A 25,729-nucleotide genomic window follows, 5' to 3' on the forward strand; every position below is an offset into this window, starting at 1 on the left:
TCAAAATTATTATAGCGCAAAAAATAAAAACCGCAGGGGTGATCAAATACCACAAAAAGAAAGCTCTATTTGTGGGGGAAAAAAAGGACACCAATTTTGTTTGGGAGCCACGTCGCACGTCCGCGCAATTGTCAGTTAAAGCGACGCAGTGCCGAATCGCGAAAAGGGGCCAGGTACTTCACCTGCATATTGGTCCGGGTCTTAAGTGGTTAAGTAAAAGCGCTCAGTCGGCTTTGGTACCTCCCCACACACTGTAGGTGGCTCCACTTCTCTTGCTTGTAGGGAGATCATCCATTGGGGGGGGGGGGGTGTCGGCATCCTCACTTCACCCTGGGCATCCACATCTCCCTCGTTTCCATCCTGTACTCAGTGGGAGCCATTCAGATTAGATCTACAGGAGCCGTTGAGGGTCAAGCTGCCACTTGTAAACACAGAAGCCGGACTTCTTGAAATAAAGAGGTGTAACTATAGGGCAACTGTTTTTCTTTCACTCTTGTGGCACAGAAGTCCCCCCCCATTGGACCTCTTGGTGAATACCCGGAATCGTGACCATTCAACAGGTGGTAAGGTTTTAAAATAAAGGTCCTACAAAAGCTCCAGAAGCATGTAGAGGCAACAACCATTCTTTTGAAATAGGACCATTGGTTATATGATAATATTGGTGAGGTGATATGATAACTGTAGTTTTATACTGTTTATGTATCAATACATTTTGTATTATTTGTAGAATTGATTCTTTGATTTTTTTTTTTTTTTTGCACCTTAGGGCCCCTTTCACAGGGACGGCTGTTCTGGCGTGATTAACGGCATGTTTTGTTATTTTGAAATTCAGAGAATTCTGGCACAGCGTTCACTTGCAGTTGTACATTGCGATTAGCTGCGTTTGCGCACAGCTGCGTTTGCGCACGGCTGCGTTGAAACATTCTTGCCATTTCTGTTCCATTGCTTTCTGTTGTTTTTCTTTCCTTGTTGCCGCTGCTATCTGCAGGTGACATAGTACACTGCAGATAGCTGCATTAAATTGTTCGGACGCAGTCAAATCAATTTTTTCTATCGAATCACATGTAATGAAACCGTTGATAAACGCAGTGTGTGAATGGGGATATAGGAAAGCATTGTCTGAGTTTAGCTGCGGTAGATAACTTGATCTATTCGCAGCTAAAAGCTGAATTCTATCCACCCGTGTGAAAGGGGCCTAAAGCTCTGCTCACTGCCCCCTTGGGGCCTATACACTTTTCTGTTAGACTGTTATTTTGTGTTTCTTCCAGTTGCGAATAATCACACCAACTGTTGTCACCCTCTCACCAAGCTGCTTAGCGATGGTCTTGTAGCCCATTCCAGCCTTGTGTAGGTCTACAATCTTGTCCCCGACATCCTTGGACTACTCTTTGGTCTTGGCCATGGTGGAGAGATTGGAGTCTGATTGATTGTTCTGCGGACAGGTGTCTTTTATAGAGGTAACAAGCTGAGATTAGGAGCACTCCCTTGGGAGTGCTCCTAATCTCAGCTTGTTACCTGTATAGAAGCCACCTGGGAGTCAGAAATCTTGCCGATTGATAGGGGATCAAATACTTATTTCACTCATTAACCACTTAAGCCCCGGACCAATATGCTGCTAAATGCCCAAACGCGTTTTTACAATTCGGCACTGCGTCGCTTTAACAGATAATTGCGCGGTCGTGCGACATGGCTCCCAAACAAAATTGACGTCCTTTTTTTCCCACAAACAGAGCTTTCTTTTGGTGGTATTTTATCACCTCTGCGGTTTTTATTTTTTGCGCTATAAACAAAAATAGAGCGACAATTTTGAAAAAATTCAATATTTTTTACTTTTTGCTATAATAAATATCCCCCAAAAAGATATATAATTTTTTTTTTCCCTCAGTTTAGGCCGATACGTATTCTTCTACCTATTTTTGGTCAAAAAAAAAATCGCAATAAGCGTTTATCGATTGGTTTGCGCAAAATTTATAGCGTTTACAAAATAGGGGATTTTTTCCGTGACTGTGACATTATGGCGGACACTTCTGACAAATTTTTGGGACCATTGTCATTTTCACAGCAAAAAATGCATTTAAATTGCATTGTTTATTGTGAAAATGACAGTTGCAGTTTAGGAGTTAAACACAGGGGGCGCTGTAGGAGTTAGTGTTCACCTAGTGTGTGTTTACAACTGTAGGGGGGTGTGGCTGTAGGACTGACGTCATCGATCGAGTCTCCCTATAAAAGGGATGACTCGATCGATGCTGCCGCCACAGTGAAGCACAGGGAAGCCGTGTTTACATACGGCTCTCCCTGTTCTTCAGCTCCGGGGAGCGATCGCGACGGAGCGGCTATAAACGAATAGCCGCGTCGTTGTCCCGGATCGCTCCCCGCGGGAATCTGACCCGATCGGACCCCGACCCGCGGAAAGGCGGGGACGTACATGTACGCCCATCTGCCTGTACGTGCCATTCTGTGGACGTACATATACATGCGGCGGTCGGCAAGTGGTTAAAATGCAAATCAATTTATATTTTTTGAAATGTGTTTTTCTCTCACTGTTAAAATAAACCGACCAATAAAATCATAGACTGATCATTTCTTTGTCGGTGGGCAAACGTCCAACATCAGTGGAGGATCAAATACTTTTTCCCTCACTGTATAACTAACACCTATACCAACTACCCTGTAGAAGAAAGATGCTAATACTTAATTTTTCTCAGGGAATTTTAGTCCGGTCACGTGATTGTCTCCCAGCGGTCGGCTTTCGGGGAAATGAAAAAGAGCCAATAACAAATGCCCCATAGTAAGTCAATTGGTGGCATCACCACCCAGGCATTCCATCTGTTGTCCATGTTCAATCATCTCCATACAGGCAATGGATAATGGATTTTTAATGCAGGAAAGACATTGTGTGCAAACAAAACCCTTTGGGCTAGATTCAGGAAGAATTTACTTTGGCGTATCTATTGATATGCCACGTAAATTGAAAGCTGCGCCGGCGTATCTTTCTGTATTCAGAAAGCAAGATACACCGAAATTAGGCTAAGAGCCGACTGGCGTAAGTCTCTTACGCCGTCTTATCTTAGTTGCATATTTACGCTGGCTGCTAGGTGGCGCTTCCATCGATTTACGCGAGGAATATGCTATTTAGGTAGATACGCCGATTCAGAAACGTACGTGCGCCCGGCGGATTTTTTTTTCCCGACGTTTGCGTAAGGCTTTTTCCGGCGTAACGTTACTCCCGCTATATGAGGCATAGCCAATGTTAAGTATGGACGTCGGGACAGCGTCGAATTTTGCGTCGTTTGTGCAAGTCGTTCGCGAATAGGGCTTTGCGTAAATTACGTTCACGTCGAAAGCATTGACTATTTGCGACGTGATTAGGAGCATGCGCACTGGGATACGTTCACGGACGGCGCATTCGCCGTTCGTTAGAGACGTCATTTACGTGGGGTCATGTTTTATTTGCATAAAACACGCCCACCTCTTCAGAATTTGAATTTGGCGAGCTTACGTCGACAGATCTACGCTACGCCGCCGTAACTTAGGGCGCAGGTTCTTTGTGAATCCAGCCCCAGCCTCACTAAGTTACGGCGGAGTAGCGTATCTGAGATCTGAGATACGCTACGCCCGCACAAACTTACGGCGGGCTATATGAATCTAGCCCTTTGTTTTAAATGTGAACTGATAAATTCGGTTTGTTGCAGGCTGGCTGGTAAGTGAGCTAGGAATTTTTGTTGGTTCTCCATGCTGCAAAGGCCAGTTATAGGTTGGGGTGGTTACCATTTGTTTACATGTTCTCTCATCTCCCCTGAAGCTGAAGAGATCACTTGACCGGACCGGAGGTGCTGAGAATAGGCAAGTATAAAAGCATCTTTTACAGCAGAGGTCTCAAACTGGCGGCTCTCAAGCTGTTGCAAAAGTCCTATAAAAGGCATTGCATGGCTGTCAGTTACAAACATGACATAGGCAGAAGCATGATGGGACTTGTAGCCTTGCAACAGCTGGAGGGCAGCCAGTTTGAGACCCCTGCTTTACAGGATAGTTGGTATAGGAGCCCCCCGCCCCCGTTTTACTTACCCGAGCCCCGAATTTCCGAGGGCGCGATCCTGCGTCGTTCTTTCCATGGCCGATCGGCTCCTCATTGGATAGATTGACAGCAGCGCAGCCATTGGCTCCCACTGCTGTCAATCAAATCTAATGACGCGGCCACCATCCAATGACTCGGCGGCTATGCATGCAGAGTGTATAACATGGGAGCACGCACGCAAGGTAACCCCCTCGGGAGAGGGCTTCCCAGAAGGGGCTAGCTCTTGCGGGGTGGAGCTGAGAGAGCCGCGGTGGAACCCCAGAAGAGGACGATCAGGGCCACTCTGTGCTAAAAAATAGGATTTTTGTACTCACCGTAAAATCAATTTCTCTGAGTTCATGGACGGACACAGCAGCCTTTGACCTTAGGGTATTATATCCCTCTCCTGGAAGGAAGGTGCATAACCCTACTGTCAAAGGATGCTGTGTCCGTCTATGAACTCAGAGAAATGGATTTTACGGTGAGTACAAAAATCCTATTTTCTCTTCCGTTCATAGACGGACACAGCATCCTTTGACAGTAGGGTTATGCACCTTCCTTCCAGGAGAGGGATATAATACCCTAAGGTCAAAGTCTGCTGTGTCCGTCCATGAACGTAAGAGAAAAGAATTGCACAGTGGAGGCAAGTATGATATGTTTGTTATTAACCACTTGAGGTACCTGTACGTCGCCTTTAAGAGCCTAGCCGTGGGTCGTGCACGTGGTGCGCTCGCGACCTAGTCCTGAGCTCAGTGATCGCAGGACCCGATCGCCGCCGGTGTCCCATGATTGGGTTACAGGAGCTGAAGAACAGGGAGAGGTGAGTGTAAACAAACCTTCCCCCGTTCTTCTCTGTGGCTTGTCACTGATCGTCTGTTCCCTGTCATAGGGAACGACGATCAGTGATGTCACACGTCCAGCCACACCCATCTACAGTAAGAAATACACAATAGGACACACTTAACCCCTTTAGCACCCCCTAGTGGAGGCACCCCCTTCACTGCCATTTTCACAGTAATCAGTGAATTTTTATAGCACTTTTCGCTGTGAAAATGACAATGGTCCCAAAAATGTGTCAAAAGTGTCCGATGTGTCCGCCATAATGTCGCAGTCACAAAAAAAAAAAAAACGCTGATCGCCGCCATTACTAGTAAAACATGTTTTTTATAAAAATGCCATAAAACTATCCCCTATTTTGTAAACGCTATAACTTTTGTGCAAACCAATCGATAAATGCTTATTGCGATTTTTCTCATCAAAAATATGTAGAAGAATACGTATCGGCCTAAGCTGAGGTTTTTTTTTAATATATTTTTTGGGGATATTTATTATAGCAAAAAGTAAAAAATATTGATTTTTTTTTAAAATTGTCGCTCTATTTTTGTTTATAGCGCAAAAAATAAAAAAACGCAGAGGTGCTCAAATACCACCAAAAGAAAGCTCTACTTGTGGGGGGGGGGGGGGGGGGGGGGGGGGAAGGACGCCAATTTTGTTTGGGAGCAACATCGCACGACCGCGCAATTGTCAGTTAAAGCGACGCAGTGCCGAATCGCAGAAAGGGGCCAGGTCCTTTACCTGCATAATGGTCCGGGGGCTTAAGTGGTTAAAAAAAAGAAAAAGAAAAAAAAAAAAAAGAGAACGAACCCTTAGTATCACTTTAGTTCTAGGTCAGACCTCGACTTTAGGTCTTCTGTATTTTTACTTGGTATCCTAGCCTGGAGTTGTACTTTAAAAAGATGAAACAAAAGCCCAGAGTTTTAAGCTATTTTATTAAGAAAAGGTTAATATTCCTTGTACACAAAATAAACTGTAACACACAGAAAACACCAGAAACATCCATGCATGCAGCCACACAACTGACCATACATTCACCCAAATGCTCACACACATCACAGGGGTCTATTGTCACAAGCCGGGGGTCTCTGCTGTGGGGGGAGGGGAGGGTTGAGGGGTTTTGCTTTCTCCGGCGGTTGGAAGAGACACCACTATATATTTCTGCATTCCGCTGCTGCCACCAGTCGCTGAGCCCCCTACACCGCTGCTTTGCCCACCGGACACAAGTTTCACAATGGGTTGGACCCCAGGGGGGCACGGCGTGGATGGGGAAGGGCCGCTTGAAGAGGTGAGAACCTGTAAGGAGGGGCACAGTGAGATCAGAGGTGCTCAGATACAAGAAGACTATAGAGGATATAGCAGAAATGTACAGACACAAAAAGGTATGGAAGAAATAAAACGCAAAAACAAGGGAAGCTGGGAGGGAGGAATCAACAGTGGAAAAGCAGTAGCATAGGACTGAGGGGAAATTTGGGAAATGTAAAATAAAGGAAGCAGTCGATGTTATAGGACTTGAAAAAGGCTAAATTGTTAAATATAGGATTATCTGGCGACAGACTGAGGAGCGAATTACCGATTCTACTGAAGAGAGGGAGCACAACACAAGGAAAGGGAGAGCTGGTGCAGTGGAAGAAATGGGAGGAGGGGCAGCATAAAAAAAAAAAGGAGGGGATCCAAGAAAAGGGAAGGAACAAAGTGGATGGGAGAGGGGGGAGGAAGGGACACAGCGGATGGGAGGAAAGGGACACAGCGGATGGGAGAGGGGGGAGGAAAGGGACACAGCAGATGGGAGAGGGGGGAGGAAGGGACACAGCGGATGGGAGGAAAGGGACAGAGCGGATGGGAGAGGGGGGAGGAAAGGGACACAGCAGATGGGAGAGGGGGGAGGAAAGGGACACAGCAGATGGGAGAGGGGGGAGGAAAGGGACACAGCAGATGGGAGAGGGGGGAGGAAAGGGACACAGCAGATGGGAGAGGGGGGAGGAAGGGACACAGCGGATGGGAGAGGGGGGGAGGAAGGGACACAGCGGATGGGAGAGGGGGGAGGAAGGGACACAGCAGATGGGAGAGGGGGGAGGAAAGGGACACAGCAGATGGGAGAGGGGGGAGGAAAGGGACACAGCAGATGGGAGAGGGGGGAGGAAAGGGACACAGCAGATGGGAGAGGGGGGGAGGAAGGGACACAGCGGATGGGAGAGGGGGGGAGGAAGGGACACAGCGGATGGGAGAGGGGGGAGGAAGGGACACAGCGGATGGGAGAGGGGGGAGGAAGGGACACAGCGGATGGGAGAGGGGGGAGGAAGGGACACAGCGGATGGGAGAGGGGGGAGGAAGGGACACAGCTGATGGGAGAGGGGGGAGGAAGGGACACAGCTCCAGCGGATGGGAGAGGAGGGAGGAAGGGACACAGCGCCAGCGAAGGAAGGGGAGGGAGGAAGGGACACAGCGCCAGTGAAGGAAGGGGAGGGAGGAAGGGACACAGCGCCAGCGAAGGAAGGGGAGGGGGGGAGGCACACAGCGCCAGCGAAGGAAGGGGAGGGGGGGAGGGACACAGCGCCAGCGACGGAAAGGGGGGAGGGACACAGCGCCAGCGAAGGAAGGTGGGACACCGTGCCTGGGGGAGCCAGGGAAGGTAAACAGAAAGGAAAGGGTGGACACGGCACAAGGGAAAGGAACAGAGGCACGTAACGCGAGGGAAAGGGAGTGAACATGAGGGAAAGGGAGTGAACATGAGGGAAAGGGAGCGAACATGAGGGAAAGGGAGCGAACATGAGGGAAAGGGAGCGAACATGAGGGAAAGGGAGCGAACATGAGGGAAAGGGAGCGAACATGAGGGAAAGGGAGCGAACATGAGGGAAAGGGAGCGAACATGAGGGAAAGGGAGCGAACATGAGGGAAAGGGAGCGAACATGAGGGAAAGGGAGCGAACATGAGGGAAAGGGAGCGAACATGAGGGAAAGGGAGCGAACACGAGGGAAAGGGAGTGAACACGAGGGAAAGGGAAGGGAGGGAGTGCTCAGCGTAAGAGAAGGAACATGAAGCACAATGTGAGATCTAACATCTAAGAACCTATAGGTGCAACACTTCCAGCACTCAGAAGGGCTCATCATTTCCCTCCAATTAATACCTACATGGCCCAATCATGATAAGGAATGCTGATTAATTGATTTAATCCTGAGAGGAGAAATTACACAAAGGTTGAAAAGAGGTGTTATAAAAACATAGGCAGAGTGCTAGCAGAATAGCGAAACAAGGCTTAGCATGAGAGAACACGGTTAGAAGGAGAACACAAAACAGGCAGAGATCTGGAATAAGAGGATGAGGCGTTAGTGATGAGACAGAGAAATGGCACAGAACAGGCACAAAGGACACAATGAGCAGTTACCTGGGTCCCGCTGCTCCCTGCTGAAGACACCACAATGAACTTGGTGGGTGGTGGTGAAGGCTGAGTAGGGGTGGCCGGCCGGGTACTCATTAAGGTCTGTACGGGCAAAGTCAAGGACCCAGGCACCTTAATTATCCCAGGTGGGCGAGGGGATGGCGTGATGGAGCCGGAGGTCGGCTGAGAGAGGGTGAGTGTAGGGCGAGGCTGAGAGAGAGAAGTTACGGAGAAAAAAGATGATGGTAAAGAGAGAAAGAGGTGGGATTAGAAAAGAGACATAAAAATAAGTCATTAGGGGCAAGACACTATATCATGGCTTCCACACAGTAGTCCGGGTCACGTGACTACCAGGGAAATTATTACACATCTGATAAATTCTACAAAATGATGTAAATATCATGCAGAAGGTTACCTGTGTGACTGTCAGAGTGGTCCGGTTGACCTGGGGCCCCTGCAAAGCACTCTGGGCCCTAGCCTTCATCACATGAGAGCACAGAGTGGGACCCAGGAAGCCATATTCTGTACGGTATGTTTCTGGGACATCTGGAGGGGCGCGCAATTTCACCAGGACTGGAGCGGTGTGTTTCTGAGACACAACATAAAAAGAGAGAAAGAAAGGTTGCAACAATGGCATTGCAGGGATTTCACAGTTTGTGCGTCTGTATACCATATGCATTCAGGAACTGAACTCGGGAAGCTGAGTCTAAAAACAGCAGGAGGAAGTCAAAAGTCTAGTCACCAGCATTGCCTGTGGTCTCCCTGCAGCTGATCCTTTACACATTACTGACTTACCAAGCCTGTATCTGTATGTGGCGGTAGCCATCTTGGTGGAGGCAGGGCTTTGCTTCCTCAAGTCAGAGCCTCCAGCAAGGAGAACAGTGAGCAGTAGTACAGTGAGGACATCACCAAATCTCACCTCAAATCTCCCGAGACTAATCAGTCACAAGCCTCGTACACACGCATGGTTTTCTCGACAAGAAAGCTGCTGGGGGAGCTTTTTGCCATGCGTGTGTATGCTTTCTCGGCGAGAAAACTGCCAGGAATCCCCGACGAGAAAAATGGAGAACCTGCTCTCTATTTTCTCGGCAGAGTGCCGAGAAAACCGTGAGTGTGTATGCTTACCTGTCCCCAGGTAAACCCGCGCATGCGTCAAAGTCTTTTCGAGCATGCGCGGGTAGCATACAAGGGTAGTGTAGGGTCTAGCAAGATGGCGGCGACGGCATTGAATGTGACGAGCGCAAACTCATCATAGTCGTTGACGCCACCGCGTTCTTGCCATTCAAAAGAACGGTGCCAGGAATCCCGCCAGGAAAAAAAGGATTTTTGTACTCACCGTAAAATCCATTTCTCTGAGTTCATAGACGGACACAGCCTTCATTGACCTTAGGGTTATGCTTCTTCCTACCAGGAGATTTAGGCAGAATTCTACAGCACTTAAGGTGCTAAAAACTTTCCTTCATGCTGCTCCTCCCAGGGGGCGTGGCTCCCCCAGGCATAACCCACACCCTGCTTCAGCAGCCTCAGTTCGTAACAAGCAGTACAAACAAAGGAGGGGTGGGTGCTGTGTCCGTCTATGAACTCAGAGAAATGGATTTTACGGTGAGTACAAAAATCCTTTTTTCTCTTTCGTTCATAGACGGACACAGCCTTCATTGACCTTAGGGACGTCCCCAAGCAGTGTCAAAAAAATTCGAGGGGTGGGAAAAATAACACAGCAAAAACAGGTTACACCCCAAACAAAAACCGGAGTTACTCAACGGAGGAACTCCAACCTTAAACTGCCGCCTGTAACACCCTGCGGCCAATGGAGGCATCCGAAGATGCACTCACATCCACCATATAAAACTTTGAAAAAGCGTGGACCGACGACCAGGTCACAGCCTTACACACCAGTAACACAGAGGCTTGGTGTCGGAAGCCCAAGAGGCCCCGATCGCCCTGGTCGAATGCGCCGTGACCCGAAAGGGAGGCGCCCGCCCCTTCAGGGTGTAGGCCTGAAGCACAATCCGTCGGATCCACCTGGAAATGGTGGCCGACGAAACTGCCAGGCCCTTACTGGGACCGGACACAGACACGAACAGCGAGTCCGACATCCGGAACAGAGCTGTCGCCAACAAGTAAACTCGAAGGGCCCGAACCACATCCAAAGAATGTAAAGTGGCCTCCTTCGGGTTCTTCTGGCTGAGGACACAAGGATGGAAGAACAATGTCCACATCCAAGTGAAAAGCCGAAACGACCTTAGGGAGAAAAACGGCTGCGGCCGCAGCACCACCTCATCCTTACGGATGACCAAGCAGGGAGCCTTGCAAGACAAGGCCACCAGAACAGACAGACACCCGTCTGATCGAGGTAATTGCTACCAGAAATAAAATCACCTTTTGTGACAATAAAACAAAAAACCTCCCGAATGTCCTCAAAGGGAGCATCCCGAAGCACTGAAAAGACTAAATTCAAGTCCCATGGGGGTAATGGAGGGCGCACCGGAGGGGCCACCTGCCAGACCCCCTGACCCAACGCACGCACCCAGGAGTGCTATGCCAAGGGTCGCTGCAAGTAAAAAACAGCCAGAGCAGAAATCTGGCTCCTAACCGTACGTAAGGCGAGAGCCTGAACCACTCCCTGCTGCAAAGACAGCAGAATCCTGTACACAACGCATGTACGAGAGTGCCAGTTCATCTCCCCACACACAGAGAAGTAGGCCTTCCATGTATGAGGAAAAAACCTACGTGAGGTAGACCTCCGTGCAGGCAGCACGGTAGAGACCACCGAGCCCAATAGGCCTCGGTCCTTAAGCCCCTGGCTCTCAACAGCCACGCCGCTAAGGCCGGTGGCTGTGAAACAGGGTGGAAGATTGGACCCTGTAACAGAAAATCAATTCCCAGGGGAAGACGCTAGGGGGCGTCTGCCAGCAGACGCACCTGGTCCGCGTACCAGAAGCGACGCGGCCAATCTGGGGCAATCAGGACCGATAGAATCCCTACAGCTTCTACTCTGCGCAGCAGGCGAGGAAGAAGCTTCCGAGGAGGGAAGGTGTAAAGTAGGCGACAGCGACCCCAAGGAGCCACCAACGCGCCTGACGCGTCCGCCCACGGGTCCTTAAACCTGGCCACGAACCGTGGCACCTACCGATATAGAGACGGGACGCTAGAAGGTCCACGTCCGGAGTGCCCCACTTTCGGCACAGACCCCGAAACACCTGCGGGTGGAGAGACCACTCTCCTTGGCCCAGTGCAGTGCGACTTAGGTAGTCGGCTAGCCAATTCCGTATTCCCGGAATTTACCCGGCCGATAGAGCCGGAACGGACCCTTCGGCCCACCGAAAGGATGCGCGCGACCCCCGTCGCTGCAACAGAACTCCGTGTGCCTCCCTGATGATCAACCTACGCCACGGACGTGGTGTTATCGGACAGGATCCTGACCGGTCGGCCCTGTAGATCCAGGGACCACCTGGTAAGGCAAAGCTTGATTGCTCGGAGCTCCAGAACGTTGATCAGTAGGCAGGACTCCACCTGAGTCCAGTGCCCCTGGGCTGACTGGGTGCCCCAAGCGCCCCTCCCCAACCGGAGAGGATGGCATCCGTCGTGACCACTGTCCAGTGGCCTGCAGAAAAATGACTTTCCGGCCCGAAGCACCGGAAACGCCAGCCACCATACCAGGGGAGACATGATCAGATGACTCAACTGAATCTGGTAATCCAGAGATGACGGAAGCTAGTCCCATCGTGACAGCAGTTCCCTCCGTAGTACCCTGGCGTGGAATTGGGCATACGGAACCGCCTCGAAAGAGGCTACCAACTGACCCAGAACCTTCCTGCAGAATCGCAGAGATGACCGCTTCTGGGTCGGCAACTGCTGCACAGCAGATAGCAGAGTCTGAAGTTTTTCCGCTAGGAGAAAAACACTCCCGCCCCGGAGGAATCCAGGACCAGTCTCAGGTATCCCTGAGACGGAATAAACCCTGATTTCAGGACAATCCAGAAACCAGCCAAACACTCGGAGAGCCTGACACGTGATAGACACGGCTCCACCAATGCAGAGCTCGAAGAAGCTCGTAGGAGAATGTCGTCCAGACATCCCATGATAACAAACCCCCCGCTGTCACAGCCGGGCCAGTATCGGTACGAGCACCTTGGCGAAAACCCGCCGAATGGGAAGGACACCATTGAAAATGGTCCCCCCCGACCGCAAAGCACAGAATCTCTGGTGGTTTGAGGATATGCAGGTACACGTTCATGACATCCAAGGATGCCAGAAAAACCTGGCAAAACAAAACGAGGGACTTGAGGCCCAGGATCGACCGGGCCCCATCCTCCATGGGGACACAAACAGAATGGAGTAAAACCCAGAGACCGTTCCAACGAGGGAACTGGCACAATCACTCCCCTGACCAGAAGATCCTGGACAGCCCCTGACGGAGTCAACTGGCGAACCGGAGGAGGCCAGAAGCCGGAGGGAAAAAACCTGTTTGGCAGACAAGAGAGAAACTCAATCTTGTACCCCAAGGAAAACACTTCGCAATGCGAAGCCAGTCTCCCACCCGAGACACGGGCGGGAGCAGACCTTCAGGCGGAAGCAGGTATGTCCGCAGACTTGTTAGGCATGCGGTATCCGGTGCGCTGCTACCCCGCAGCGGGGATTCAAGCACCATGTAGACCTACCCCCACCGCACAGGGCGAGCGAAAAAACGCTCGGAGGTAGGCAAGGAGGGTCCTTGCACAGGGTGAGGTCCCTAGCCCTTCCCAAACCGTGGGAACAGCATGCGCTTACCACCTGTGGCATCCTCAATGATGCCAGTCAGGGAAGACCCAAAAGGACCGTTCACCCTTAACGGTGATCACCAAGGCCACCTTAGAGGTCCTTCTTCCAGCTCCTGCAGCAGGAGCTTCGCCCTTTTAGTCGGGGCCTGCCAGGGCCCCGGCCAGAGCCGGCCTCACCGCCGAACCCACCACCGTGAATAGGGAGCGGGCCACGGCCTCCACTCTCCTATCAGCGGGATCCTGAAATGCAGGAGCCCCTTCCACAGGCAATGTGGTGGCCTTGCGCAGTCTGGACACAGGGGGGTCCACTGGCGGAGGAGAGACCTACTTTTTTTTTTTTTTTTTTTTTTAAAGCCCCCCTCAAGGGGGTAACGGGTTGCAAAGTTTTTTGACAAACTTTTTGCGGTGCATCCCATTCCTTGTATAACATATAGTCCAAATAAGGAACACAAGGAAACACTTCAGCGATGCGTGGTAGTCTGCTGGTACTGACACGGAGGTGTCTCCGCCACATCCTCAATTTTTAGAGCCTCACGCACCGCAGAAACAAGAGCTCCAACAAATTCTTGCCAGCAACTGACTGCAGCAGAGTCATCCTCACTATCCATAAGGGTTAAAACCCGCAGCCTCTGACATAACAGAACCAGAAAAAAACAGCGATTCTGTGTCATCCCCAGAAGCAGGCTTCATGGAGGGGGCGCTTTTTTACCCCCCATCCGGGCACTAGCTGCTTCAAACCTGGCAAGAAACCCAGGACAGCCAACATAACAGATGTGGCAGGGGGAGGGGCGGTAAGGGTTAACTCAGGCATAGCTTGAGTTCCATAGTGTCAGCGCTGAGTCACCCACCCTGCAAGGCAGGACAAAAAAAAACCCACTGGTCACCTCCTTGCTGCTATTGCAGAGCATGGGGGGCCCCCGGTATTCACCACCCCACCCAGCTGCAGAGGGAGCTGAAAAACCTCAGGTGTGCTCTGATGTGCTGACTGTGATGTGTATTCACCTCATGGAAGATTCACAGCACTAAAACTGTAACAGCACTAAAACTGTAACAGCACTAAAACTGACCAGAGGCTGTGCCGAGTCATCTCAGGGAAGAATCACATCGTTACCAAGGAGATTTCCAAGACGGCCGCTGTCTGAGGTAAAAATTACCTCATAGAACACAGCAGCACTGACTGCTTTGTTACCTCAGAAAAGAATCACAGCGTTACCAAGGAGATTTCCAAGACGGCCGCTGTCTGAGGTAAAAATTACCTCATAGAACACAGCAGCACTGACTGCTTTGTCTGTTACCTCAGAAAAGAATCACAGCGTTACCAAGGAGATTTCCAAGACGGCCGCTGTCTGAGGTAAAAATTACCTCATAGAACACAGCAGCACTGACTGCTTTGTTACCTCAGAAAAGAATCACAGCGTTACCAAGGAGATTTCCAAGACGGCCGCTGTCTGAGGTAAAAATTACCTCATAGAACACAGCAGCCCTGACTGCTTTTTCTGTTACCTCAGAAAAGAATCACAGCGTTACCAAGGAGATTTCCAAGACGGCCGCTGTCTGAGGTAAAAATTACCTCATAGAACACAGCAGCACACAGCAGCACCCCCCAGAGTAACAACACAGTCCCCCTAACAACACACGGGCCCCGGTGGTAACAAAGAAAACCCAGGAGGCCCCCCTTCACAGCCACTACCCAGTCAGGGGAAGGAGGGAGAGGAAGGGGAGAGAGGAAAGCAGGGCGGACCCTCAGTCGACCTCCCCAGGGAAACCACCAGCCAGACCACTTACCTGAGTAAGGGGCCACTACTTACCTGTCCTGCGACTACCTGGCTGGAGGTATCCCAGACAGAACCAACGTCCGTAAACGGCATGGCTGTCGGCCAGACACACTGTGACAAGGCCATAGAGACCGGTCATATGTGTGCCCTAGAACCAAAGTTCCCCGGCCGCCCCTGGAGCAATGGGGCCTGTCGTGGACGTCCCAAAGCTGAGCTGAGGGCCGGCACACGCTCGAAGGCCGAACATGGGGGGACTACAAGAGTCGAGGACCCAGCCTGTCACCCAGTCGGCTGTTGATAGAAGAATCGCAGGATTCAAAAATGCAGGAACAAAATAATAAAAAAAGCGAGAAAAATCGCCAGAAAAAAACTCCAGAGTCCAGGAACTCCAGAGATAGCCTTGACCTCCTGTCGTTAGGCAGAAAACAAACTGAGGCTGCTGAAGCAGGGTGTGGGTTATGCCTGGGGGAGCCACGCCCCCTGGGAGGAGCAGCATGAAGGAAAGTTTTTAGCACCTTAAGTGCTGTAGAATTCTGCCTAAATCTCCTGGTAGGAAGAAGCATAACCCTAAGGTCAATGAAGGCTGTGTCCGTCTATGAACGAAAGAGAAACCAACGTTTTTTTTCCCCGACGGGATTCCCAGCCGTGTGTACAGGGTTTAAGATCTCGCTCTGCATATACAGCTATGACACTGTAGACACAGGAGTGCCTAGGCCAGAGATGGCGAACCTTGGCACACCAAATGTTTTGGATCATGGGAAATGTCGTCCCAAAACATCTGGGGTGCCAAGATTTGTCAACACTGGCCTGGGCACTCTCACATACTAGGAAGTACAATGCCGTTTCCAGGAGGAAGTCCAGATAGATTTTTCAGGGTGTAGCACAAAAACATTTTAGGTCCTCTTTAAAAAGCAAACACTATTAAAAAGTACAATTCCATCCATTAAAGCGGGAGCTCACCCGAAAAATTTTTTTTAACATTAGATTGATGCTCATTTTGTCAAGGGGAATCGGGTGTTTTTTTTTAAATCGAAGCAGTACTTAATGTTTTAGAGAGCGATCTTCTCCGCCGCTTCCGGGTATGGTCTTCGGGACTGGGCGTTCCTATTTGATCGACAGGCTTCCGACGGTCGCATACATCGCGTCACGAGTAGCCGAAAGAAGCCGAACGTCAGTGCGGCTCTATACGGCGCCTGCGCACCGACGTTCGGGTACTTTCGGAAAATCGTGACGCGATGTATGCGACCGTCGGAAGCCTGTCAATCAAATAGGAACGCCCAGTCCCGCAGCCCATACCCGGAAGCGGCGGAGAAGATCTATCTCTAAAACGGTAAGTACCGATTCGATTTAAAAAAAACCACCTGATTCCCCTTGACAAAATGAGCATCAATCTAATGTTAAAAATTACGTTTTTGGGTGAACCTCCACTTTAAGGTAAACAATTGTTTGTCTTTTTATATATGCACATACCACTAAAAATCTCAAAAAAGAGTTAGCATGTTAACCCCTTCCCGTCCGCATTGGTGTCCTTTTAAAAAGGTTCTGAACGTCCAGGAAATGAGGAATCCGCAATACTTTGACCATTGTGATTGGTTATCAGAGTGGTCACACAACTGGGAGCTGGTCCTGACAGCTTTCAATCGTTAGTGGGGACCAAATGCCATCTTTGACAGCATATCGGTCCCCTGGTGACACAAAGTTTTTACATAATTTTTTTTTTCCACCAACAATTAAAATGATCTTGGTAGTCTTTCATCTGGCGATGGTCTGTTTCTCCTTTCTGTATTTCTATGGCTTGAGCTGCCGTCAGGAGCCATTGAGGAAAGCTTTGCTGTGTTGGGCGCTGCCTCCAGGGATCTATTGAGTTTTTCCTTCAACCAACACCACGCCATGCTACGCGCAAGTCCAAAAAATCCCAGCTCCTCCGAGTATGTTTTCCTGGAGCCCTATCATAAAAATGGTCAAGCCCTGTACACACGGCCGGGAATCCCGTCAGGAACAAAAAAACTTTGGTTTTCCCGACAGGATTCTTGCCAAGCCGTGCAAACAGACAGCCATTCCAAAGAACCGCGTTCTTTGGAATAGCAAGAATGCGTTGACGTCATTGACTACGACGAGCCGGCGCTTGTCACATTCAATGCCGTCGCTGCCATCTTGCTACACCCTACATTATGCCTTGGATGCTATGCGTCAAAGGCTTATCGAGCATGCGTGGGTTTACCTTCGGACAGGTAAGCATACAGACGTCCTGTTTTCTCGGCAGGAAACACTCTGCCGGGAATCCCGACGAGAAAATAGAGAGCAGGGTTCTCTATTTTCCCAGCTGTTTTCCTGATGGAAAAACTGCTAGGGAGCATACACACTGCCGGGATTCCCAGCCAAATGCTCTCCTGGCAGTTTTCCTGCCAGGAAAACCGGTTGTGTGTATGAGGATTTGCAGTACATTTTGTAATCAGTGGTACTTTTCTAAACAGCTTGTTGGACTTACTGGGATCTATGGTTCTCCAATGGCTGAAGAGGCTTATGTTGGAATACAATAGGTACTACAGAGCATATACACAAAAACACACACACTGGAATGCACGTTATTACCAGCATGAGGCTTTGGACGTGGTCAGCTCCAATTTTGTCGATGTTGGAAAGAACCTGACCCTCCAGGATGGCGCGTAGTCGCTCTCCTTCCAGCAACAAACGAGGGACAATCAGAGTTTTGATCACCTTATGGAAAAGATAAAGAAAAATCAGCTACATTGTAAGACGATAGGTGGCCCAGCTCTTCCTACTGCATAAAACCTACTGTTAGGCTGGCCATACATTATACAATTTTCTTATACAACTTTCCTTTAGATATACCAAAACCATATAATAGGAGGTCAAACCTAAACCATTTTCAATTTGTATGCAATTGGGCAAGCCCTTATACTACATAGTTTAAAGATATTAAAAGAGAAAACCTCCTATTCCTTCATCCATGTCCTATACACTTATTCCCCCTACCACTACAAACCCTCCAACAAAAAAAAAAAGAACCCCCCTTCTCAATGACTCTTATCGTTTCCACCTTTGCGACCAAGGCCTTAATACTCGGGACTTCCTGGGACCTCCAAAGACTATGGATCAGGCTTTTGGCCGCCTTAAAGAGAAATGGAACCAAAGTATTCTTATATTGGGGGGGCCGACTTAAAGGGGTTGTAAAGGTAAATGTTTTTTCACCTTCATGCATCCTATGCATTAAGGTGAAAAACACCCGACAGTACCGCCCCCCTGAACCCCCGTTTTACTTATCTGACCCCTCAAAAGTCCTGCACTCGTCCCTGTCATCCTCCTCGGTTCTCAGCCTGCCCGTTGATAGGCTACACTGGATGGATTGAAAGCAGCGCAGCCATTGGCTGGCGCTGCTGTCAATCACATCCAATGACGCGGCGCGCCGGGGCCTGAGGGATACAGTCGGAGGCTATGGCCGCCGCTGTATTACGGGAGCATGCCCGCAAGAGCTTTCCACCATGCGAGCTTGCTCGCATGAAGGTGGAAAGCTCTTGCGGGGGGGGGGGAGCCGAGACAGCCGCCGAGAAACCCCAGAAGACGTGGATCGGGGGCCACTGTGTGCAAAACGAGCAGCACAGTGACATTTTTACTTTAGTGATCCTTTAATTGTATCAATAAACAATCCCATGGATTCTTCTGGATATGTTCTCCTTTGATTTGGTAGGTTGCTGCCAAGATTTCCTCCCAATAGGGTTGGATCTTTATGCATTCCCACCAGAGGTGCGCAAAGGTTCCCGGGGCGTCGCACTCCCTCCAACAAGTTGAGGGCCCCTCTGCCTTGATCCTGCACTACATAGTTGAAGGTAAATCTAAAGAAAATGAAAGAAGGAATTTTTTTATGGTGTATGGCCAGCTTTACTTACATCGGGTCCCAGTTCTGCAAGGCCGGCAATGGAGCCGTATCGGGTCGTCCAGGGAGTGCGTTCGTCAACCAAACTCTGCGATAACGAGACAAAAAAAAAAAAATCATCATCAAGAACACAGGAGGGAACTAAAACCTGGCAGGGGGAAATTTACAATGACGGTGTAATGACTTCAATTTATTTACAGAGACTATAGATATTTTCCCGACAGCTAATCTGCAACATTTTGGCATTAACTTTTTTTTGAAGCGGAACAAAAAGTTGTTGTTTTTTACATTCAGAATCAGAAAAATGTATTGTCATTTTACAACCACAAAATGAAACAGAGTTGAAGCACCCTCACATAAAAAAAAAAAAAAAAGAATTTCCACACCCAGCAAAAAATAAAAATAAACTCACCCAGGGTGCAACAAAAAAAAGCGGCTCAACCGCATGTTTAAATGAGGGTTGAGACAAACCACTCACCATTGACAGAGATGCTTACAATGGTCAGCTTTTATTCCTAGTTAAAAAATAAAAATAGCACAATTTTTTGCAGGTAAATAGTATGTTAAGCATTGCACCCACGATCACCGGATCCGTAGGTGTAATGCCATGGTCCTGCAGACTGTCTGCCCGTACCTCAGATATGAGCAGCTCAATGAACTACCTAGAGTGCTCGACAGTGCTCTGGTAGATCACAGAGAACTACAAGCCGACAGCCGCAAAGGGATCTGTGAATCAATGACGCAGCTGTGTGTGTGGAGGGCTGCTACACACAGAAAACTTTTTATCTTATTGCATAGAATGCATTAAGATAAAAAAAAAAACCTTCTGACTTTAAAATCAATATGTAAGCTTTTTGGATTTGTGCACAGACACCTGTACATTTGTAGTTTCAGAGGGGCACACAGAAGAAGCTTTTCAAACAGGATACAAACAAACATTTCAGTGTCTGATGCAGGACAAATTTTATATATATATATATATATATACACACACACACACACACACACACATATATATATACACATTATATATATATATATATATATATATATATATATATATACACACACACACACATATATATATATAAAAAAACGAATGACAGGCTCACTTCAATACGCAAGACAAAAGTAGGTGAGAAAGGACCCAAAGGGTTCCCTGAGCGACCAAATTCCACTGATCGAATGTAATATGTCTTAGTACCTTGGTAAATGTCTTGGTTATCCTGGATTGGATGTTGTTGGTTGTGGTGCTGAAGTTCTTGCAGATTTGTGCAATGAGACGAGCGGCAAAGTCTCTCAATGCCCAGTGATTGTCCACATCCGGGCGCAGACAAAGCTGCCGGCTGACGATGCACGTCATCACAGCTGGAATGAGTTCATGGAGCTGGAAGAGATGAGATCAAAGTTATAAGTGGCTAAGCGGTTATCCCTGTGCGGCGCTGGCCCCGGGGGTTCAACTCCCAGCAGGGACATTACAAGTATAAAATGAGTTTGTGCGATTTTCCTGTAGTTACTTAGTGCCCACAATCAACGAATAAACATTTAGGGCCTAATCCCACCAGAAACTGCGAGTAACTGCACAAATTTTCCTTGCACCCATGCATGGATTTGACATGCGGTTTTACATGCAGTTTCCTATCTGCATTTGTCCTGTGAGGTCACTTCCTTCTTCTTTCCTTCCTTGAATTTTATGTGCACTGTGATGCGTTTGCATGCATTGTTGCACTGCATTGGTGTGAACTTTGCCCATAGGATAGCCTGGATTTTGGATTGTCTATGCAGTTGTAGTCCAAAATGCATCTCACTGCCTTTGGTGTGAAAGGGAATTTATTCAGATATGGCCTAAAATTGTCAGTAGTGTTTGTTGTGTGACTGCAGTAGGGTCTTGGCTGTAACTGCGCAGTACAGTCCTATAGACTTCCATGGGGCTGTCTGATCTCCTCCGTCCTCAGGGCAATGCCCCAAAGAAGTCTATGGGGCTGTAGTGAGCAATGTGTAAGACTTGCACTGCAAATGCAAACGGCAGTCCTGAAGATATCAGATCCAGGTACGCATGCATCTGTACAGAAGGGTGGGTTAGTGTCTGAGCATGGCGGTGTGAAGCTGCTGCAGCGTGTGCTCCGGCGTCCTGGCATGGCTCTGCTGATGAGTACGGGAGATCTGTGAGGTATATGCGAGGCAACTGGACCTGGATCGGGAGCGGGCTATGTTTAGCCTGTCAGCCGTTGCTATCTCGGCTACATCTACACTGGGCACCTGCTGTTCCCTGCTGTTACCTGTCACCGTGCTGTCTTCGTAGCCCCTTACCGCAAAGCACCACAGCGTACTATCGGCTCCTCCGTTACTACTATTGACAGTCCACGCTGACCGTCTAGCCGGAGAGGAGGAGGAGTGGGAGTGAGGACGAGTTGCGGAGGCATCAGCTGTTGTGAGCTACGGCGAGCCCCGGTGTGCCGGAGGGGATTGTTTGGACAGTGTTGGGGCAGCGGGACAGGCTATTTTTGCTGCGATAACCTGTGTCTCACCCCCCATCTCCAACAGAGAGTAAAACGGAGAGGGGAGGCACCGAATGAATGAAAACCTGCTGAAAAGATATACACCAATAGAATACTTAATGGACTCATTGTAAACATATCTGCGGATGCTTATGACACCTAACTGCTGATACCTGCTATAAAGCGGAACTACAAATTAAAGTATACCTGTGTTAGGAAAGCGAGGAGGCTGATGCAAAGACGGGGGAGGCAGATTGGAGGACGGAATATTCCTACTCACTCGCACGCTACTCGCCTACAATCGCAATTTCAAGTTGCAAAGGAGACAAGCGGCCAAGAAGCAGTGATTTCAGGGAGAGTGCATCAAGAAACAGCTACAGAAAAAACTAATACCAGTCATTCACATCGGAAACAGGGGAAATTAATATATCCTCAACCACCAAAGCAGGTGCCACCACAAGAGGTGGAGAGGGAGCAGATGGAGCAGCGGGAGCAGCCAAAGCCACAGCACAGCAAGTCAGGTGAGCACAATACCACACATAATGATATGTTATCTGTGAATGTAATTGTAAGCCCACCTGACAGGGACATAATAAAAAGTATTATACAAGATAATGAGGCTGATATGGCTGATATGGCTAACAGAGTAATCGGAGACACCCGAAGTACTATGGCTGAAAATACATGTGTAAAGATACCTGATAAACTTAGTGGGATAGGGAAACTGGTTGAAGGGGACCAGGACATTAAAAAACTGTTAAATTCTCTTCCCACTAAAGATGATATACAAGAGCTGATGAGTAAATGGTTGGGCCCTTTGAGGGTAGAAATGGAAGAGATACGGCAAAATACTGAAAACTTAGGGAAGAAGGTTCTAAACTGTACAGTAACACAGGGACTAACTGACGCCCGAGTAGATAAACTGGAGGAAGTAATCGCATTACAACATCAGAGAATGGTAACAATGCAGTTACAAATAGAAGAAAATGAAAACAGAAACAGGAGGAACAATATACGGATCAAAGGCATTTCAGAGGCCGTTACTACAGCTGAATTAAGTGGGAGAGCGTCGGCCATTTTTAATGAGATACTGGGTAACCCACCAGATAATCAAATTGAACTGGATCGGGTGCATAGGATCCCTACTGATCGTAATCCGACACAAGAACCCCCGAGAGATGTGCTCTGTAGGGTGCATTTTTTTAGGATAAAAGAGGCGATAATGAGGGAGGCCTGGCAAAAAGGTCCGATGGAAATACATGAAGACACAATTCAAGTGTTTCCTGACATAAGCCCTCAGACGAGAGTTAGAAGAAGGAGATTGAAACCTCTATTAGATCATATTCGTTTAAAAGGCGGATCCTACAGATGGGGGTACCCGATATCTCTGACCATCAAGAGGGAAGGCGAAACGTTTTACTTAAATGATCCAGCCCAGCTGCCGGAGCTTTTCAAGTTTCTGGGGTCTGAAGCTATTACTGTACCGGATTGGAGGGAAATACAGATCATTCCTAATAGAGATGTGACCCGACAGAGAGGACGAAGTCCAGTAAGCCCAGTAAGCTACTGAAGAAATCCAAGAAATCAAAATGCTGAACAGCAAATACTCTCTCTCTCTCTCTCTGCAGGATTCGTTATGTTTTCTTATATTTTTTTCTTTTTTGATACCGCAGATGCTCGGACTCTTTCTCCTTTTTTTTTTTTTTTGCCTTCCCCCCCTCTGGAGAGGGGTACCACGATACTATAAATATTGTGGGACTTTTGTATCTTTCCTTCTGGTAACATCGCTTCCATGTAAACGGAATTGCTCCCCCTTTTTTTTTTTTTTTTTTTGTTGTTTTTACTTTTTCATTAGGCCTCCATTTTCTTTGTTCTGTCCTGGCTGGAGGACCCCCAAACGGTGGGAGGGGGGTGGGGGGGGGGTAGGGAGATGTTTTTTTTTCTTTTTCTTTTTTTTTTTTTTTTGTAGTTACATTGCACTGTGGACTTCCACTATTAAAGGGTGTTGGTATTGTTGGTATTGCACTGCGATAACTGTAAGAATGCTTTCAATAGGATAGCAGAAGGTTAACACGGAGAATCACTAGTTTTTGTGGGATCGTAGAAATGGGAGGGATAAGAGGGTGGGATAAGAGGGAGGGGAATGTTACAGGGATAGTCAAAGGGATAGTCAAAGGGAGAGAGATATGAGAAGAGGGAGGGAAGAACAACTTAGATTTACTTCAAAGGGGGGTAGGATAATAAAGAAGTAGGTTAACAAGAACACAGTAAATATGGAACAGGACCTAATGGTCCTGCTGACGCACAAGGGTGGAAAGGGGGAATTAAGAGGTAAAGAATAAGGGTAAAAAAGGGGAGGGTATAGGGGGGGGGGGTTTGAGACCTAGATCACATAAATGATAGCACTTAAGGTATGACACGTGGGGGAGGGGAGATGGATGGGAATGGGGGTATAAGGGGGGGGGGGGAATACCAGGTGGGAGGTAGGGGAAAAAGGAGGAGATAGCTTATATGATATGACAATATAAGGAATAACAGAAGATCTTGATCTGATGCGAAAGTACCTGAACTATAAGAATCAAGTTAAACATGTTGAAGATATGCATAATAACGTTCTAATATAAAGGAGATATGGGGGTACATGGCCAGATGAAGAGATGGTAAAACGGGGGGAAGGAGACAGCTCAGGAAGAGATGAAGTAAGATAGAGGAGGGGAAGGGGAGAACAAGGGACAAATAGAACGCAAGGAGATAAACTAAAAGAGGAAATATGGGAAGGGAGGAAGGGGAAGGGAAGAGGGAAGAAGAAGGAGAAGGAAGGGATAGGAAAATCAGATAGAGAAGAGAGAGAGAGTCGATTAAATATATGGTAAAGAAAATAGAGGGCCATGGCTTAGGACGCCGGGCACTAGCACAGCCCTGCTCTACAGCACCCCCAGGATAAACGCCTCTCCTCCGGGTGGAGGACAAGCCAGAGGCGTTTTGGGTGCTTGTTTTTTTTTTTTGGTGTTTTTTTTTTTTTTTTTGTGGCGACCCGGTCTCTGAGGGACACCGGGAGACCACAGACGCGCGAGAAGCCAATCTTTGCGGAGAAGGAAGGGGTTTTTTTTTTTTTTTTTTTTTCTTCTTCTGCTGGCCAACGTTCCCTCCCCTCCCCCCCCTTGTGATAGCTAACCCGAGGGGTAGGTTATAAAATGTCGAAATTAACATTTACCTCGTATAACGTCAAAGGATTAAATATCCCTGAAAAAAGAATGCGACTATTATCAGAAGTACAGAGAATGAAGTCACAGGTTATTTTTATACAGGAAACCCATTTTAAGAAAGGAAAAACCCCGAAATTGAAAAATCACAGGTTCCCAATAGTATACCATAGCACATCACAAAATTCGAAATCATGTGGGGTATCTATTTTGCTATCTAAACAAGTAGTGTGGAAGGAATCTGAAGTGATTAAAGATGAAGTGGGACGCCTGCTAATAGTGAAAGGCATATTAAACCAACAGAAGACCACATTGGTGAATATTTATCTACCAAACATCGATCAGATAAATTACTTGGAATCATGTCTACAATTGGTCCACCAACATAGGGAGGGCATATTGGTGATTGGGGGAGACCTCAATCTAGCCCTGGATCCTACAAAGGACACTTCGAAAGGTGTCTCTCATCTGTCATATATTAAACTAAGGAAGGCTAAAAAACTCCTACAAGAATTACAACTGATCGATAGTTGGAGGATGACTCATATACAGGAGAGGGATTACACGTTCTATGCAGCTAGACACGGTTCATATACAAGAATCGACTATATCTTTATACCAAAAAACCTAGTGACATCTTTAGTAGATGCTAATATTGGAACTTTTTCACTCTCAGATCATGCTCCAACAGATTGTACAATAAAATGGGGAGCTGATGATAAGAAGGAGTGGCAGTGGAAAATAAATGATACACTACTGAAAGACAGGATGTACGAAGAGAAAATAAAGGAAAAATTCGATTTTTTTTTTGAAACAAATGATACAGAGGAAACAACCCCTTTCTGTCTGTGGGAAACGCATAAATGTGTAACGAGAGGTAATCTTATTGCAATGGGAGCACATAGGAAAAAGATGCTAAACGAACAGATAGACACACTGTTCAAACGAGTGGGGGAGCTTGAAACTGTACATAAAAAATCCCAGGCCGAAGCAATAGAACAGGAACTGGATGCGACTCGAGAAAAATTGAACCTGCTGCTGATAGATAAGGCTAAAGCCAAACTAACAAGGGGGAGAAGAACATTTTACGAGTTTGGGAATAAACCAGGTAGAACATTAGCAAATGCTCTGAAAGGAGTGCATACAGGTAATCATATAACACAAATTAAGGCCTCTAATGACGAAATGGTTAATACCCCGCAAGAAATCGTAAATTGTTTTAAAGAATACTATAAGAAACTATACCAGTTAGAGGATAAAATGACCGCAGAGAAGGAATATGAGAAATTAGAAAAAGCCAGGGAATATATCAAAGATACTCTGATGCCAAA

General features: G+C 47.9%; 1 protein-coding gene across 3 annotated transcripts in view; it reads right to left on the reverse strand.

Annotated features, from left to right (window-relative positions):
- Positions 1 to 5,806: 5,806 nt before the first annotated feature.
- The window catches only part of TAF6 (TATA-box binding protein associated factor 6), an 82,968-nt gene continuing 63,045 nt past the window's right edge, over positions 5,807 to 25,729 (reverse strand). For 2 of the 3 annotated variants that reach the window (XM_040346725.1, XM_040346727.1), the window contains exons 10-15: positions 19,902 to 20,084; positions 18,711 to 18,785; positions 17,395 to 17,520; positions 8,683 to 8,856; positions 8,274 to 8,477; positions 5,807 to 6,184 (exon numbers count right to left, since the gene is read on the reverse strand). In XM_040346725.1, coding sequence (XP_040202659.1) covers positions 5,960 to 6,184; positions 8,274 to 8,477; positions 8,683 to 8,856; positions 17,395 to 17,520; positions 18,711 to 18,785; positions 19,902 to 20,084 — 987 coding nt within the window. In that variant the 3' untranslated portion in view covers positions 5,807 to 5,959. The remainder of the gene's footprint in view (positions 6,185 to 8,273; positions 8,478 to 8,682; positions 8,857 to 17,394; positions 17,521 to 18,710; positions 18,786 to 19,901; positions 20,085 to 25,729) is intronic. The other variant, XM_040346728.1, reaches the window with a different exon arrangement.

Source organism: Rana temporaria, chromosome 3, assembly GCF_905171775.1.
Source record: "Rana temporaria chromosome 3, aRanTem1.1, whole genome shotgun sequence".
NCBI classification, from domain to species: domain Eukaryota; kingdom Metazoa; phylum Chordata; class Amphibia; order Anura; family Ranidae; genus Rana; species Rana temporaria.